Genomic DNA, 13,631 nt, shown 5'->3' with positions numbered 1-13,631 from the left:
GGCATGTAACTCTTTCCATCTTTTCAAAGAACACGACAATCTCCTTGGAACGAAAAAAGCCATTTCATCTCATATAGCATGTATCCCTCGAATCCCCAGATCCTGACTTTATTAACAACTTTATCATTCCGATGAGAGGAAGGCAAGAGTTTTTTTAAAAAAAAAAGCCATCTGTATTTTGATGTTGATGTACTATGCTGTAGCTTTCGGACAAAATATGATACTATAAAAATATAAGATTGGTGACAAGTTAGATCTACTTTGTTATAATCATGTGAACTTTGTCAGACAGAACTATGACAATTTCATCTGGTAGTCATTAAAAGAAAAAAGCAAGCAATTAAGGTCTATACAGTAATAACAGAAGTCTGATCTCCTTTAGTGATGATTTAGTTTATACTTAATTTTTTTTTAATTTTCTTAGAGTGCACATTTTGAGAGAGCTCCTTTTTTCTCCACTCAGTACTTTGCTACATCAAAACTTTGACAAAAGCTAGAAGTTAGCTTTCCAAGTTTTTCTACCTAAAAAAGCCATACTTAACCGCCCACTTTTCACTTTCCTCCAACACACATTCAGATGGATATAGTTATAGGTACATAAAGTTTCCCAATACTGTACGTCTAGCAGTGCAGCAAAACTACAAATAATGCAGCCAGAATATGAAGTCTCTTCCATATATCACAGGGCAAGTTTAGGTAGCCAAAAGATTATTCCCAAACTGGAATGTAGCCAGAGTACGTTACATTAGACAATATCCACTACCCTGGGTGAATAGTAGATGGATTTTAGCCATAGAATTTTTGGTGATGGCAAATAGTCAGGACCTCTGTTTTTTTCATCTCAACTAAATGACAGCACATCTACAGAATAATTCCTTCCAGCACCACTAAGGCCACACACAGAGATAATACCACCTTCCTATTCGTACTTAATATTCACCTGCTTATGAATCCAAAGATACTATGGAGAGATTTTTTTTTCTGTAAAACTGAGAAAGTGTCTTAATTACAAGTCTGCTTTTCACCCTTATGTTTGAGCCACGTACAGCAGAGGATCTCAAACATTTCCATACTGAGGACCCTTATCGTATAACGAACCCTCTCATGGTCATTTCCTTCCCACATTACTAATCACAATCCAACATCTTCCCCAAAGAAGCAACAGTGATCAGCACATAAAAGTAGTATTAGGACAAAATCTAGGAGATTGGTGGTTACTTGTTTAACCTCATGAGTATGACTGCTTAGTTGCAACTCTTCCCACTATTTTGATGCATTTCTTCTCAACAGGTACAGGTATTTACATTTATTAGATCCAAATTGCCTCCTTGTCTGTGATCCCCACACTTCTCTACTCTCTCCAGGCCACTTTGCAGCTGGGTTATGTTGTCCTGTACATTTGCTACGCTCCAGTTTTGGTGTCAATTAAGATCATGGTTGAATTTACACAAAAAAACACCTGCCAAAAAGATAGTTAAGTGACTTCAGTTCCATACAGCAAACCAAACAGTCAGGGGAGTGATAAAGGCACTCTTAAAGGAATACCAGGTAGCTCTGCTTGAGAACTGATGATTAAGCAATTGAAACTTGCTAGGACAGAAGAACTGCCTCTTTCCATTATGCATGTTTCATCACTGAAATGGAATCAGCTCACATACATGCCACCTATGGTCCACAAACTACAGTTTTTGAACCACTGATGCACAGTGATTACTAATTTTAATTCTCTACAAATATAAATTTAGAATGAGAATAATGTGTTCAAATACTAGTAGTAAAGTGGAGTTAAGGCAACATGAAGATCAGGTAATTAGAACCTCAAGTACAAAACCAGACATACAGAATGATCACTCCACTCAGAGCTATTAGAAGCTGTGACAAGATTCATGTATTTTTCAACTATGGTCCAAGAGTGGAATGGAAGTCAGTTTTATACAAGAGCTAGACAGGAAGGAAAAGGAATACATTATATTCAGCTGGTATACAGATCCTGGTACAGAGGACAATACCTAGAATCAGATACAGTACAGCAAAACAAATAGGATAAGATATTAACAGCTTAGAGTTTCACACCAACCACTCAGTAATGTAAACCATGTGTAGCAGCACAGCTGTTTCCAAACTGCACCTAAGTGCAATGCTTTTTAGTACATTAGAAGAACTCATATTTTGAAACATATGTTAGAAAATCACCACTATTTTGGCAAGGAACAAAGATTTCCCAACAAAATTCTTTTTAGTTTCTATTAAAATTATTTGAGCTTCTTTTTGATGAAAGCTGCCTTGTAAATAAATTTTTAAAAAACAACAAAATATGCTTGTGTTAAAACTATTTAGTAGAAACTTCAATCTTGTTTCCAGGGCTGATCCCCAAACCAAAGTACAAGTTGCTGAGTGAATGAAGTTTCACCTTTGACTTTGCCACTGCTGAGGAAAGGGGAAGAAGAAAAAGAAGGGAGGAAATATTTTTGGTTGGTGGGAGGAGTTATGGTATGGACTATCATCTGTCACAGGTTTCGACAAACACTACCAGAAACCATACACTGCACATCTGAAAGGTTTACAAACTGTTTACACAAAATTTATTTGACAGGAGACATTTAAATGACTCCCAATGGGAGTTTGTTTCTGGGAGTCTTGATGACCGAATGTGACAGGGGCTTGCCAATACCTCTTGGAACAAATGCCTGCAAGATTTTGTGTGGGTGTGGAGACACAGACACACACCATGATCGTGTTGACAAAGATTTCATACAGGCAAGATTTACATAGATAGGTATGGAAACTATCCACTCGTCTAAAAAAGGAAGATCCTACCAGCCATTCAGGTGAGTATGCAGAGGGTGAGAAGAAACAATAGCAGACCATGTTCCTCACAGACACAGAAGAGATTACACTAGAAACATCAGAAAGAGAGGCTATTTTAAAAAATGCCCCACTATGTAATCTTGCAGAATTATTTTTGCAGTTACAGGTTTGCATTGACTGATCATAAACCAGAGGGGATTTCAGCCACTTGATTTTTATCTCCACCATCAGATGCCATGGGTGCAACATGTCCTGTTCATTGTGCACTACAAATAGCAGTTCTTGAAAACTGCAAGCGTTTTTTAGAGCATAAAATATTTGCCAAATGTTTTCTCCCACAAGTTTTAAAATAAATCATTTTTTCCACTCATTTATTCCATTACGGAAATATCTAAAAATACAAAAAGAGATAAACTTTATGGAAGAAATTGAAAAGATGGAGGATTTATAACGATCTTTAATTGCTTAAGAAGTATTTCTCTTTCAAGTGTCTCTGATGTCAGTGCAGCAAGAACAACAGGTTTTCTTCTCAAACCAATAAAACTTGAAGGAAAATGTTTTAAAATTTCTTATTTTTCAGTCCAACACTAAAGGACCTTATACTGTGCAAGTGTTTGCTTCTCCTCCTGCTGAACTTCTATGTGGCAGGCAAAGCATGTAGGCTCCAGCAAGTTCAGTCCAAAGAACTAAAATTCATGACCACGTTCTCATTTATTGGAGGGATTGGCTCAATTCTGTAGTGAAACAGAGGTTCTCTTTTTGGACCATAAATAAGTCAGATGGTATAATTCTGGTCCCAATTTTCAAACTAAGTCTTTAGTTTCATAGGGCATAACCCTGTGCCCACAACTTTGTACCCACAAGTTACCAGAGGGAAAAAAAAATGCATAAATGAATTTTAGATGCAAAACTGCACCAACAAAAAAATAAAATGGAGAGCTGGTTCGAAATCAGGCCCTTTCTATGGGTTTCTTCTAGAAAAAGCTAGTCTCTGTGGGCAATCTGAATTCATGAAGAGTGACTGGTAGAATTGTTTACCCATGCTGATGTCTTCTGTTGCGCAAAAGGCCTTTGTCTATGCATTCTCTGCATATATGTAAAATTAATCAGTGGGATAAGAGCACACTCTAGACTGGAGAGGCCAAACTCACTTGTAGAGTTTGCCCAACATTTACAGTATGATGCCCATACAGTCTTACAAGCTCAATGATATGAATGAAGGGCAAGGGAGTGCAAGCTTCTCAGAGTCACTGTTTCACACACTCTGCACACGCAGGAAAACAGTTACCAGCAGCCCACATTGGACTGTCTTCTTTATAGTCCTGATGGCTAGAAACTTTCATTTTTAAAAATGAAAACTTAGATTCTGCAAAATCTGAACATGCCATGTGAGCCCTATAAATACACCTGGACTGTCAAATGTTAAGAAATCCCCTACAGTACATAATCCATCATGAAGAAAGAAAGCGTTCCCAAACTACAAAATTAGACACTACCAGTGCTAGTGCATTTAAACACACACACACACACACACACACACACACACACACACACACACACACACACACACTTGTACAGATTGTATGGCAGGAATCCTGGGATAACCATTTTCTACACTGATAAAATAGATAAAATTACACAAATAATTAAAGCTATGTTGAATTTAAACTCAGTTGCTTAGGATGTTATTACAGATGCAGCTGTAGCCTGTTTTCAATGCTTACTGAGGACTGAAGAACTTCAGAGTGGGATTTACTATTTGCAGTTAATGTAGTCAGTCAGTCTTTTTACTCAAAACAGCTGATAACACTATTGTCCTCAATACTGATTGACCTTATTTATACTTAACCACTCTCATGTGACTCTGTGGTGCTTGCACTAAGGGAATGTATTTTGCATGAACAGTAAACACACCAACCAGGAGTCAGTGGCCGGCAATCTTCCTCCGAGATCACTTCATCCATGCAAAAATAGGATGTCTGTAATTATGCCAAAGTTGATGAGACACAGGGTGCTCTAAGTAAGTTACATCTGCTTGGTGCCTGTTTTAGCTTGCTCAACACATTTTTTTAATGTCTGAACATTTGTAGAAGTTACACACACACACACACACACACACACACACACACACACACACACACACGATAGCTTGCTCAACTGAGCCCTGCTTCTCCCCTCAACTTCCTACGCCGTCAAACATGTGCAACCTCTCTGTTCCCAGGACATACACATCTGCCAATTCTCCTAAAAAAAACACTCTAGTTTCATGGAGAGATAACATGTATGGACAATTTAAGCTCAAAGGGCAGGCAGATACTCTAGCACTTGTTTATTGCTCACGAAAATCTAAGTTATGCAAAACGTAAGGCCTGATTGGAACAGGATTTTAAACTGTCCATTTTTACAAAATAGAGTTTTCAGTCAAGAAAACGCTTCCAAATTTTCTTCTAGGGAACTAAGATCTTCCTCTGCAGCATGGGGTGTGGGTCACTTGCCAGGATTTTCTGGTTATATATCTCACAATCAGTACCTGGGCACTGCAAGGGCCTTTGGACATTGATGCACTTGGGTCCCTCTTATTCTTTCCCTGTGATACACATAACAGTAGTACAGACTACATGGCACCACATTGTGGTCTGATTTCTGTTGCAGAGTTTGATATACAAGAGGTCAGACTAGATGATCTGGTGGTCCCTTCTGGCCTTAAACTCTGACTCTTTAAGGCAAGATTCAAATAATTTGAAAGAATAATGTAAGAATTTAAATTAATTAGTTTTATTTAAGAAAAGCTGAAGATGGCACCTATCCATATGCCCAAGAAGCCCTTGGCATAATTACAATGCAAAACATAGTATCCTAAATGTAACAGTACAATTTGACAACATCTCAACACCCGTAACCTAGGTAAATTTAAAACCTCAAGTCCATCTCCCTCACAATTTCTCCCATTTTCAAATGCATAGGAAAGAAGATAGGAGCTTTGCCTTGTGTCCCCAAGTCATGAGATACTTGCACATAAATCCTTCCAAGATATTAACCTATAAAAATTAGGTAAAACCAGCCATCTAGTGACTGAAGTTTGAGAAAAATATTCAGAAGGTAATCTAGATTTTCTCTCTCAATGCATATTCCATTGATTATGGCAGCTCAAAAGTAAAGAACCCACACACCGGTGGCTTTAGTTAATGGATTTAGAAAGAGCACACACTTAAAATTAAAAATATTTCACCACTTGCATGTAGCTTCCTTATCCTGCTGTAATCAGTTACTATTGCACCTTGTGCAGAAATTTTAAATGCACACGTTCTATAGGAATGGCTAAAAGAAGTCACGTAACTGATACCCTGGCTAAAAAGTAATGAATCTCAACAGATGAATCTAATGTCTCTGGACAGTGTTCAATACACTAAGTATTTGAGCATTTCTGTATTTTAAAAACACTATATTAAATATAATTTGAGAGTTTAAATTCTACAGATGGATGTTTAGGGCTTGTCTATACAGATTTTAATTCAGATTAAGGTAGAGTGTGATTTTAAAGTGGACTAGCTATTCCTGATTAACTCCCTATACGGATACTTTTACTGTAGATTAGGAGTACCTTGTTCTGTATTATCTTAATCCAATTCTGAAGTGCATTAAAATATTTCAGAATCAAGCCTTACATGCATTGTAGTGAACCATTCAAGAGGTCTGGTAAATGGAGAGACTTCAATGATTTAATCAGCTGTAGCTCTGTAGTACTACAAAGGCAGTAACAGAGAATAAAATTGATAGAAGAGAAAGTGTCTTCCCTCGGCTCCTAATGGATTCTGAGACCTTCCAGTTTATGACACTTTTGTAGTTTTACCAGTCTATAACAAGAAAGGAAAAGCCAGCAGGAAGGTTGAGTAACATGCAGTTTTCTAACATGATTCTACTAATACATTTAATATGTGATCTGCTGCAAGAGCATTTCAAGCCAGTAGTGATGCTTTTTAATAACTAAAGCAGACTGAACTTTCCAAACCTTCCTGTATTTCTGAATTTAAGACCTAATCATAAAATGGTATACATCACACTATATATAATCTATGCTCTTCACTGAGCATGTTATGGCTATAGGCAAAGTTGAGGAAACTGTGTCTCTGAATCAATCATGAGCCATGAAGCAAAAAAAGACCATATGACACATGCAATTTTTCTTGGCACAGTATGGGCATAACAAACTGATGACAATCGTATGTCCATGCTGGCACTCTTCCACAGCGGATGTATGAGTGTGTCACTACATCTGGATGCTGAGCGTGCTTGGGTCCTGAGGCACTTCAGACCTAGTGAAACCAGAGGGACAGCAGCTGCACTCAATGAACACTATGGGAGCTGCACAAAGTGATGAAAGGCCTAAATTACCACAAACTGTAAATACAGATTTATTTCATTAAAATACTAGGTAACCACTGCAGCAATCTCTTCCTGAAATTGACTCATTTTAAATATAATCCAGTTACTTCACAAAGCTTCATTCATATTTCTCCCATGCAAAGCTGACATACAAGGTGAAATCAATAATACTTTATATCATCATGAAAAAAGGAAGCTAGCCCACACAGAAGCTATAAAGGGGAGGGGGGAGGGAGGAATCAAAGAAAGAACAGAATTTTGTCATCACATTACCCAAAATTAGGTTCTTTTGTTACATGCTTAACGGGTCTTTAGTATCTTTAACACAATTTGGCTATGCAAACAGCCTCCATTAATGGTGGGAAAACAAGGGATGAAAAGAATTGCAAAGAGAAGGAGACATCAGGAGCCTCATTCACCTTTCCTTTATATAGATTAAACAGCTACAGAGAAGTATTATTATTTTGGGTGATCGTTAATGAACTAATTTACTAACCAATACTATTATCCATTAAATTACATTCTTCATACACTGCAAGGACAATCGGTGTCATTTCTATCAACTTGGAAAATATTGGAGAAGAAAAAACACACTAACTGCTAGAACATTGACTCCGAAGCAGAGTCACTATGTATTTAAAATAAACACACAAAAATTAGAGAATGAGTTCGGCTAACCAGCATCTGTCAAAGTATCTCTTTTTTAAAATGACAGCTGAGACCTGACTAATTGTTAAGATATTAAATTATCATAATTAGACCATAGTTTCCAAAAACAATTAGTGATGCAGAACATGATAGGTATTGAAAGCACTGGAAAATTAAGTCTTATGAGGAAGGAAGGAGAAAAGGACTAAAGTTTCCATATTTGTTAGCTACAACGTGAATTAGTTCCAGTTTTTATAATATTACTCAATAGGGATTCTATGGAGTTTAATATTTGTTTTGAGTTCCAACAGCCTTTACCTGCAGAGTAGAGGAGTTGATGTGAATATGGATGTGAAGATATTGTCCAACTTGCAACAGTAACTATATGATAAAAAACCTGGGCTCTACGTCTGATGACTGGAGCTACAATGACAACAAAAAGGCCACCTCTTCAGAAAGTAGCCAGCGTGGGCTGGGCAGTCACCAGGAATGTTCTAAACAAATCAGTAGCTAGGTGCTTTTACACCGAAGAGCGGGGAGTATAAAAGACTAGATGATGCAGCTCTGTCGTTTGGGAGAGTCCCATGGTGAGCTGCAAAGGGAATAGAGGGCTCAGACACAGCTTGCAGCATATCCTTTGCAAGTTATAGTCTCGCCACTGACAACAGAAAGACCACCCTGTGAGGACTTTTAGGAATATGCCAGACCAGAGAGCTAATCTTAATAGAAGGGACTGCCTGATCCTGCCCATCTCAGATGCATTACAGGTCCTTGAGAAGGAAACCTTTTGCCACAGTTTAGAGCAGGCTCTACCACTTCACTGTTAGACATAGATTCAGGGGCTCCTGAGATCTCCACCCGCTCTTCCTGCTCTGTGTGCCTCTCCTATTCCATCATCAGAGTCTCCTAAGGGCCCCAGTATCTGCAAGCCTGCCAGCACTTGTGCATTTAAAAATGAATTTGCCAACAAGAACTCTGCATTCTTAGCTAACTCATAACAGATTAAGGGGAACATTTAGTGGTAGTGTGAAGGAAAGTTGAAATGTGGAATTTTTTTTATATACTATTAGCCTTTGCAAGGGAGAGATTTATCCAACATTTTAAATGCAGTTTTCTTCTTTCACCCCCTTTTTAGTTCAAATAAAGCCACTCAGGGTGGGCTGCCCACCTTCTGTGTTTTTACTGGCTACTACTGTATGTTTTATTGGCTCCTCAAATTGTAAACATTGATTCCATTTGGGTAAATCAGCTACTCTGGATTCCATTGTTCAGTTTCCTGAGGAAAATAAAACCTGCACTCATGGTGTGAAGATTGCTGCCTCAGGTGCAGGTACCTTAACATCCTTCCATCTGGTATTGAATTGATTCCTCCTGACATTCTCTTCCCCTTCTCTCTCCCTCCTCCCAAGTTACAAGAAACCCATGTTCTCCCCTACTTTAAACCTGCCCAGAAAACAGTGACATAAGCAAAGGGCTTATTCCCCATGAGGGAGGCATTAGTTTAGGAAATAGGAATGATTTGAACAGGATCTGATACTATATTTCAGTGAAGCAGCAATTTCTGCACAGAAGTCTCCTCCACGTGTTGTGCCTTTAGAAAACCAAATGATTGTCCTTTGAGAAATACCGCCAAGGGAAAGAGAATATAAATAAAATAGAGATTCAACTTTCCAAAGATTTCATTAACACTTGTATGGAGTAACACTAATGGGGATATCTTATGCCTAAAAGCAGCAGAAATTCACACTAGGAGTTGAGATTGTCTAGTGAGTATTACTGGAAATGGACTGCAGTAAATGGTTAAAGAGTGTTGTAGCCATTGCTTGTAAGGATGGAATCCAACATGGCAAAGCAAACAAAATAGCATTAAGCTTAAAAAGATCATTGTTGATGGGTACTCAAGGTCCAAATTAACTGCTGGCATAAATGGATGCAATTCCACTGAAGTCAATAAGTGGCACCAATACCTGTTTGATTAAATAGTATCAAGAAATTACTAAGCTGTCTGATACTCTGTGGTAGGTTCATAAGACTAGACTATTCCTCTAATTCAGTGTTTCTCAACCTTTTAAGTAGCAAGGCTCCCCCTAACTTCTGAAAATTGTAATAAGTACCCCAACACTCAATTTTCCACTCTGAGAAATACAATCTTTTTCCCCTTTACCGCTGGACGACTGTATTTCTCGTAAAGCAGGAGAGTTCTGAGTTCTGCAATGCTGTGTGGCTGTGGCAGATCACAAAACCCCCTGCTGTCTCTCCCCTCCTTCCTCCTCCCCTTCCTCCTTATAGAAAGGTCAACGCCAGCCAATCACTGTGGCTTGATGGTGGGGTCACGTGATGTTCTCTTCACACAAGTGGGAACTTATGAGGGATGAGCAGGCACTAGTAGCCCACCAGAGTGGATAGCAGTGCTCCCCATGGTTCTCCCTAGGGGGGTGCAGGCCTGGGACAAATCACACTGTGTGGGCCCCTCTTAAGATTTTTATACTAGTAAAATCTGGGGCTGTCATAGCTGTCAATTGACAAGTAAGCCTGCGGGTAGAGCCCAGCTCCAGGGCCGGGCAAGCCGCTGGGTTCTCTGCGTGGCTTTCTGGGCACCAGGCTTTGAGCCAGGGAGAGGAGCTGCCACCTGGGCAAGTTGGCTTCCACGCAGGCTGGGACCTGGGGATGTCGGCAGGCAGCAGGCAGCTGCTGCCCATCTTCAAGCCAGGGTGTGGGAAGCTGTCTCTCAGCTCAGAGATAGGGCACGGGTGGCAGCCACTCAGCTGTGAGCCCAGTTCGCAGGGTGCAGGAGACCACCACTGGGCTCCCACCTGGGAGCTGGGACCAGGCGGGACGTGGGTGGCTGCTGCCTGGCTTCCCAAAAAGCCAGTGGCTACCACCCAAGTCGGCGGCTGCCGCACAGCATCCCAAGAAGCCAGCAGCTGCCACCCAGCTTCCCAGGACTGAGGTGGCTGCCGTCCACCTCCCAGCTAGGAGGTGGGACCGGGCAGGAAGCCAGTGGCTGCCGTCTGCCTCCCCCAGAAGCCAGTGGCTGCCACCTGCCTTCCTTCCCTGGGTTTTTCGCTGTATACCCCCTGCCTGTGTTTCACGTACCCCCAGGGGTACGCTAACCACAGATTGAGAAACTATGCTCTAATTAGCTCATTCTCAGATATCAGCACAAGCACCATTGGTGACAGCAAAAGTCAGACTTCTAGGGGTTTTTTATGCAATGAAAATCTTTTATTATGTCTCCTGCTGTACACACACCCCACCCCCAAAAAGGTACTTACCTGACATGTTTTCCTTGTTCTCTCAGCATCTTCACTAGGTCAGCTATGGGGTACTGAGCTTTTGCTGCGCACAGACCATAACCTGAAAGAAACATTCCCCATACTTAACAACACAAACAATTGTTTCTTTGATTCAAAGTAGGAAAAGTTGTTTCATTTCCCTACTGTACCTTCTCAGGTACACCAGAAGCTCTGACCACAAAAATGCTGCACTTGAACATCACCGTAACTCATGAGAGTTTCAGTACACCTCATTTTTTCTTTTTCTCTTTGCTCTCCAGACCGAACTACATTTTGGAGATCAGTACATGTGTCTGGACAAATAAGCTACAAATGTAGATTTCAACTTTACAGAAACATACATCCTGTTTTGCTGTACTGGTGCAGAAGCCACTGTCATACCTTCAAACTCATACCTTCTACCAAATTTTGGATATCTACAATGCAATTCATGGTGGGACACAGCCTGTAGTCCTATATAGCCATTCCAATGCTTTTAATTTCATTAACTTTATACAAAAGTAATGCATGGAAGGAACATGCATCATCCTTAAAACCCTCAAGAGTATAAACTGTAAGCAGCATTCTTCCAGTAACATAGTGCTGAAAGTACCAACAATAGCAACAAATGCCAAACATCAAAATAATACATCTTTGTGCCTGTTTGAAGTAAGGTAACTCTTATGAAACAGAATATTTGCCTAAATTGTAATAGATAAAGGGATAATAAGACTGGTGGTGGTGGGTTTTATACATTAATAGTAAGATGCTGTCCAATGCAGCAATTGGCATCATGTGGTTTAGTGAAAACAAATCTTGGAATATAACTAGTGATTGACTTCTCTTAAATAGGATACTCTGCTGGAGAAGTATACAAAACTGACTTTTTTTTTAGCCAACTAAAAGGTTTACAAAAACTTATGAGAAATGTTTTCAGGATTTTTATTATCTTAGTGGCTGGATTTAGATATTTATCTGCAGTCCAAACAGTACAACACTGAGCTAATGGAGAAGAACCACAAAATCTTCCACTATTTTAATAATCCAAGGTAGAGAAATTTTATTACTACTACTAGCTGAATTATGGCAGTGTCTAATATAAATTAAAAAAACCAAATAAAGGGTAGAAAGAGACATCAGGACACAGAAAACTGAAGTGATTTGACCAGGGCTACACAGTTGGTCCATGGCCAAGTTGGGAACAGAATCAGACTACTGACTCAAATTTAGTACTCTAACCACTAAACCACACTGTCCCCTTTTACGATTGTGAATTATGAATATTATTTATAACAGGGGTGGGGAACGTCTGGCCTGCGGGCCGTATAAGGCCCGCGAAATCATTCGGCGGCAGGGGGGAATTCGGCGGCGGCGCGGTTCCGCGGGGGGGCGGGGGGGGGGACACGGACGACAGTGCCCGCCGCCGAAACCCTGCCGTCGTTTGCCCCTTTTCGGCGGCGGGGGGGAATTCGGCGGCGGACACTCAGCCGTCTTCCGCGTACCACCATCAGGCCCTTGGCACAAAAAAGGTTCCCCACCCCTGATTTAGAACATGACTACACCCCTTTAGTAACCTCCAATATCCACTGTCACTGTCTCTCACCTGGAGTAATAATAATGTTATTGGCCTCAGTTATCATTTCAATGGCATTGTCCAAGTTGACTTCTGTGTGAGTACCAGTAATTTCCATAGGTTTCCCACCAGCTGTTGAAGTGGTACCATAGCCACCAAGTATGACATTAGCAAGAGAACGATTCATGGCCTGAAAAACAAGGTATTTTTGACCAGCTGATCACTAAATCCAAGGATAACAGAAAAACAGTTTCATGAAGCAAACTTTCTTCTATATTTTGTTTTTCTGAAAATATTCTGATTTAAAAAAACATTTTACCCGAAATTTAAAACATTGCAACAAAAAATTGACATTTGAGCTACAAAGGGGACCTGGGGATGGGAATGATGAAATTTCTGCAAAAGATGTTCCTGGTTGTTGACCAGTTCTTCTTGTCTCCATAGAATCTATGCACCATAGTATGACAATTAAATGGCCCTTATGGGTAGCCTTATACACTAAAATAAGCACTGCCACCACAGCTTCAAACTGAAATATAAAATAGAACAAAGCAAAATACGCAAGCAAAGCTAACCAAATGCTAACTCAAACCACGCTTTAGGGAACCGAAAAGGACCGAAACCAGAGACTGGCAGACAATCAAAACAAGAGTTCTAAAAGCAGGAGTTCTCAGCTGAAAAAGCTACTCCTCCTGAGAATTGAACACTCCAGCAGACACTAACTGCTATGGTGCATGCTCTTCTAGTAGCTACCCAAAACATACAGGTACTATCTGAAAATAGGCAAAATTTGTTGTAATTACAGTTTGACAAACTTTAAAGGGGAATAAATGGGAAATAACTTGGCTCTTAGGTGCAAGAGAGTGCAGCCAGAGCAAATCTTTAAATAAGAACGGATGTAGATCTGCACACATGCAGATGAGAGGAAACCCACAGTTCTGTAC

General features: G+C 40.0%; 1 protein-coding gene across 6 annotated transcripts in view; it reads right to left on the bottom strand.

The window, feature by feature from the left end:
* NNT (nicotinamide nucleotide transhydrogenase) overlaps window positions 1-13,631 on the bottom strand; it is a 74,397-nt gene that overhangs the window by 7,599 nt on the left and 53,167 nt on the right. For 5 of the 6 annotated variants that reach the window (XR_010919219.1, XM_067545602.1, XM_067545601.1 and 2 more), the window contains 2 exons: window positions 12,718-12,877; window positions 11,115-11,196 (listed from right to left, as the gene is read on the bottom strand). Coding sequence is in view for 5 of the 6 variants with exons in the window: in XM_067545602.1 (XP_067401703.1) it covers window positions 11,115-11,196; window positions 12,718-12,877 (242 nt within the window). In the remaining variant the exon portion in view is untranslated. Of the gene's footprint in view, window positions 1-6,341; window positions 6,663-11,114; window positions 11,197-12,717; window positions 12,878-13,631 lie in introns of those variants that run through there. The other variant, XM_067545603.1, reaches the window with a different exon arrangement.

This window comes from Emydura macquarii, unplaced genomic scaffold, assembly GCF_026122565.2.
Source record: "Emydura macquarii macquarii isolate MOO-44397 ecotype Brisbane River unplaced genomic scaffold, CSIRO-AGI_Emac_v2 contig_1045, whole genome shotgun sequence".
NCBI lineage: Eukaryota > Metazoa > Chordata > Testudines > Chelidae > Emydura > Emydura macquarii.
This window is presented reverse-complemented; position numbering and strand designations above follow the sequence as displayed.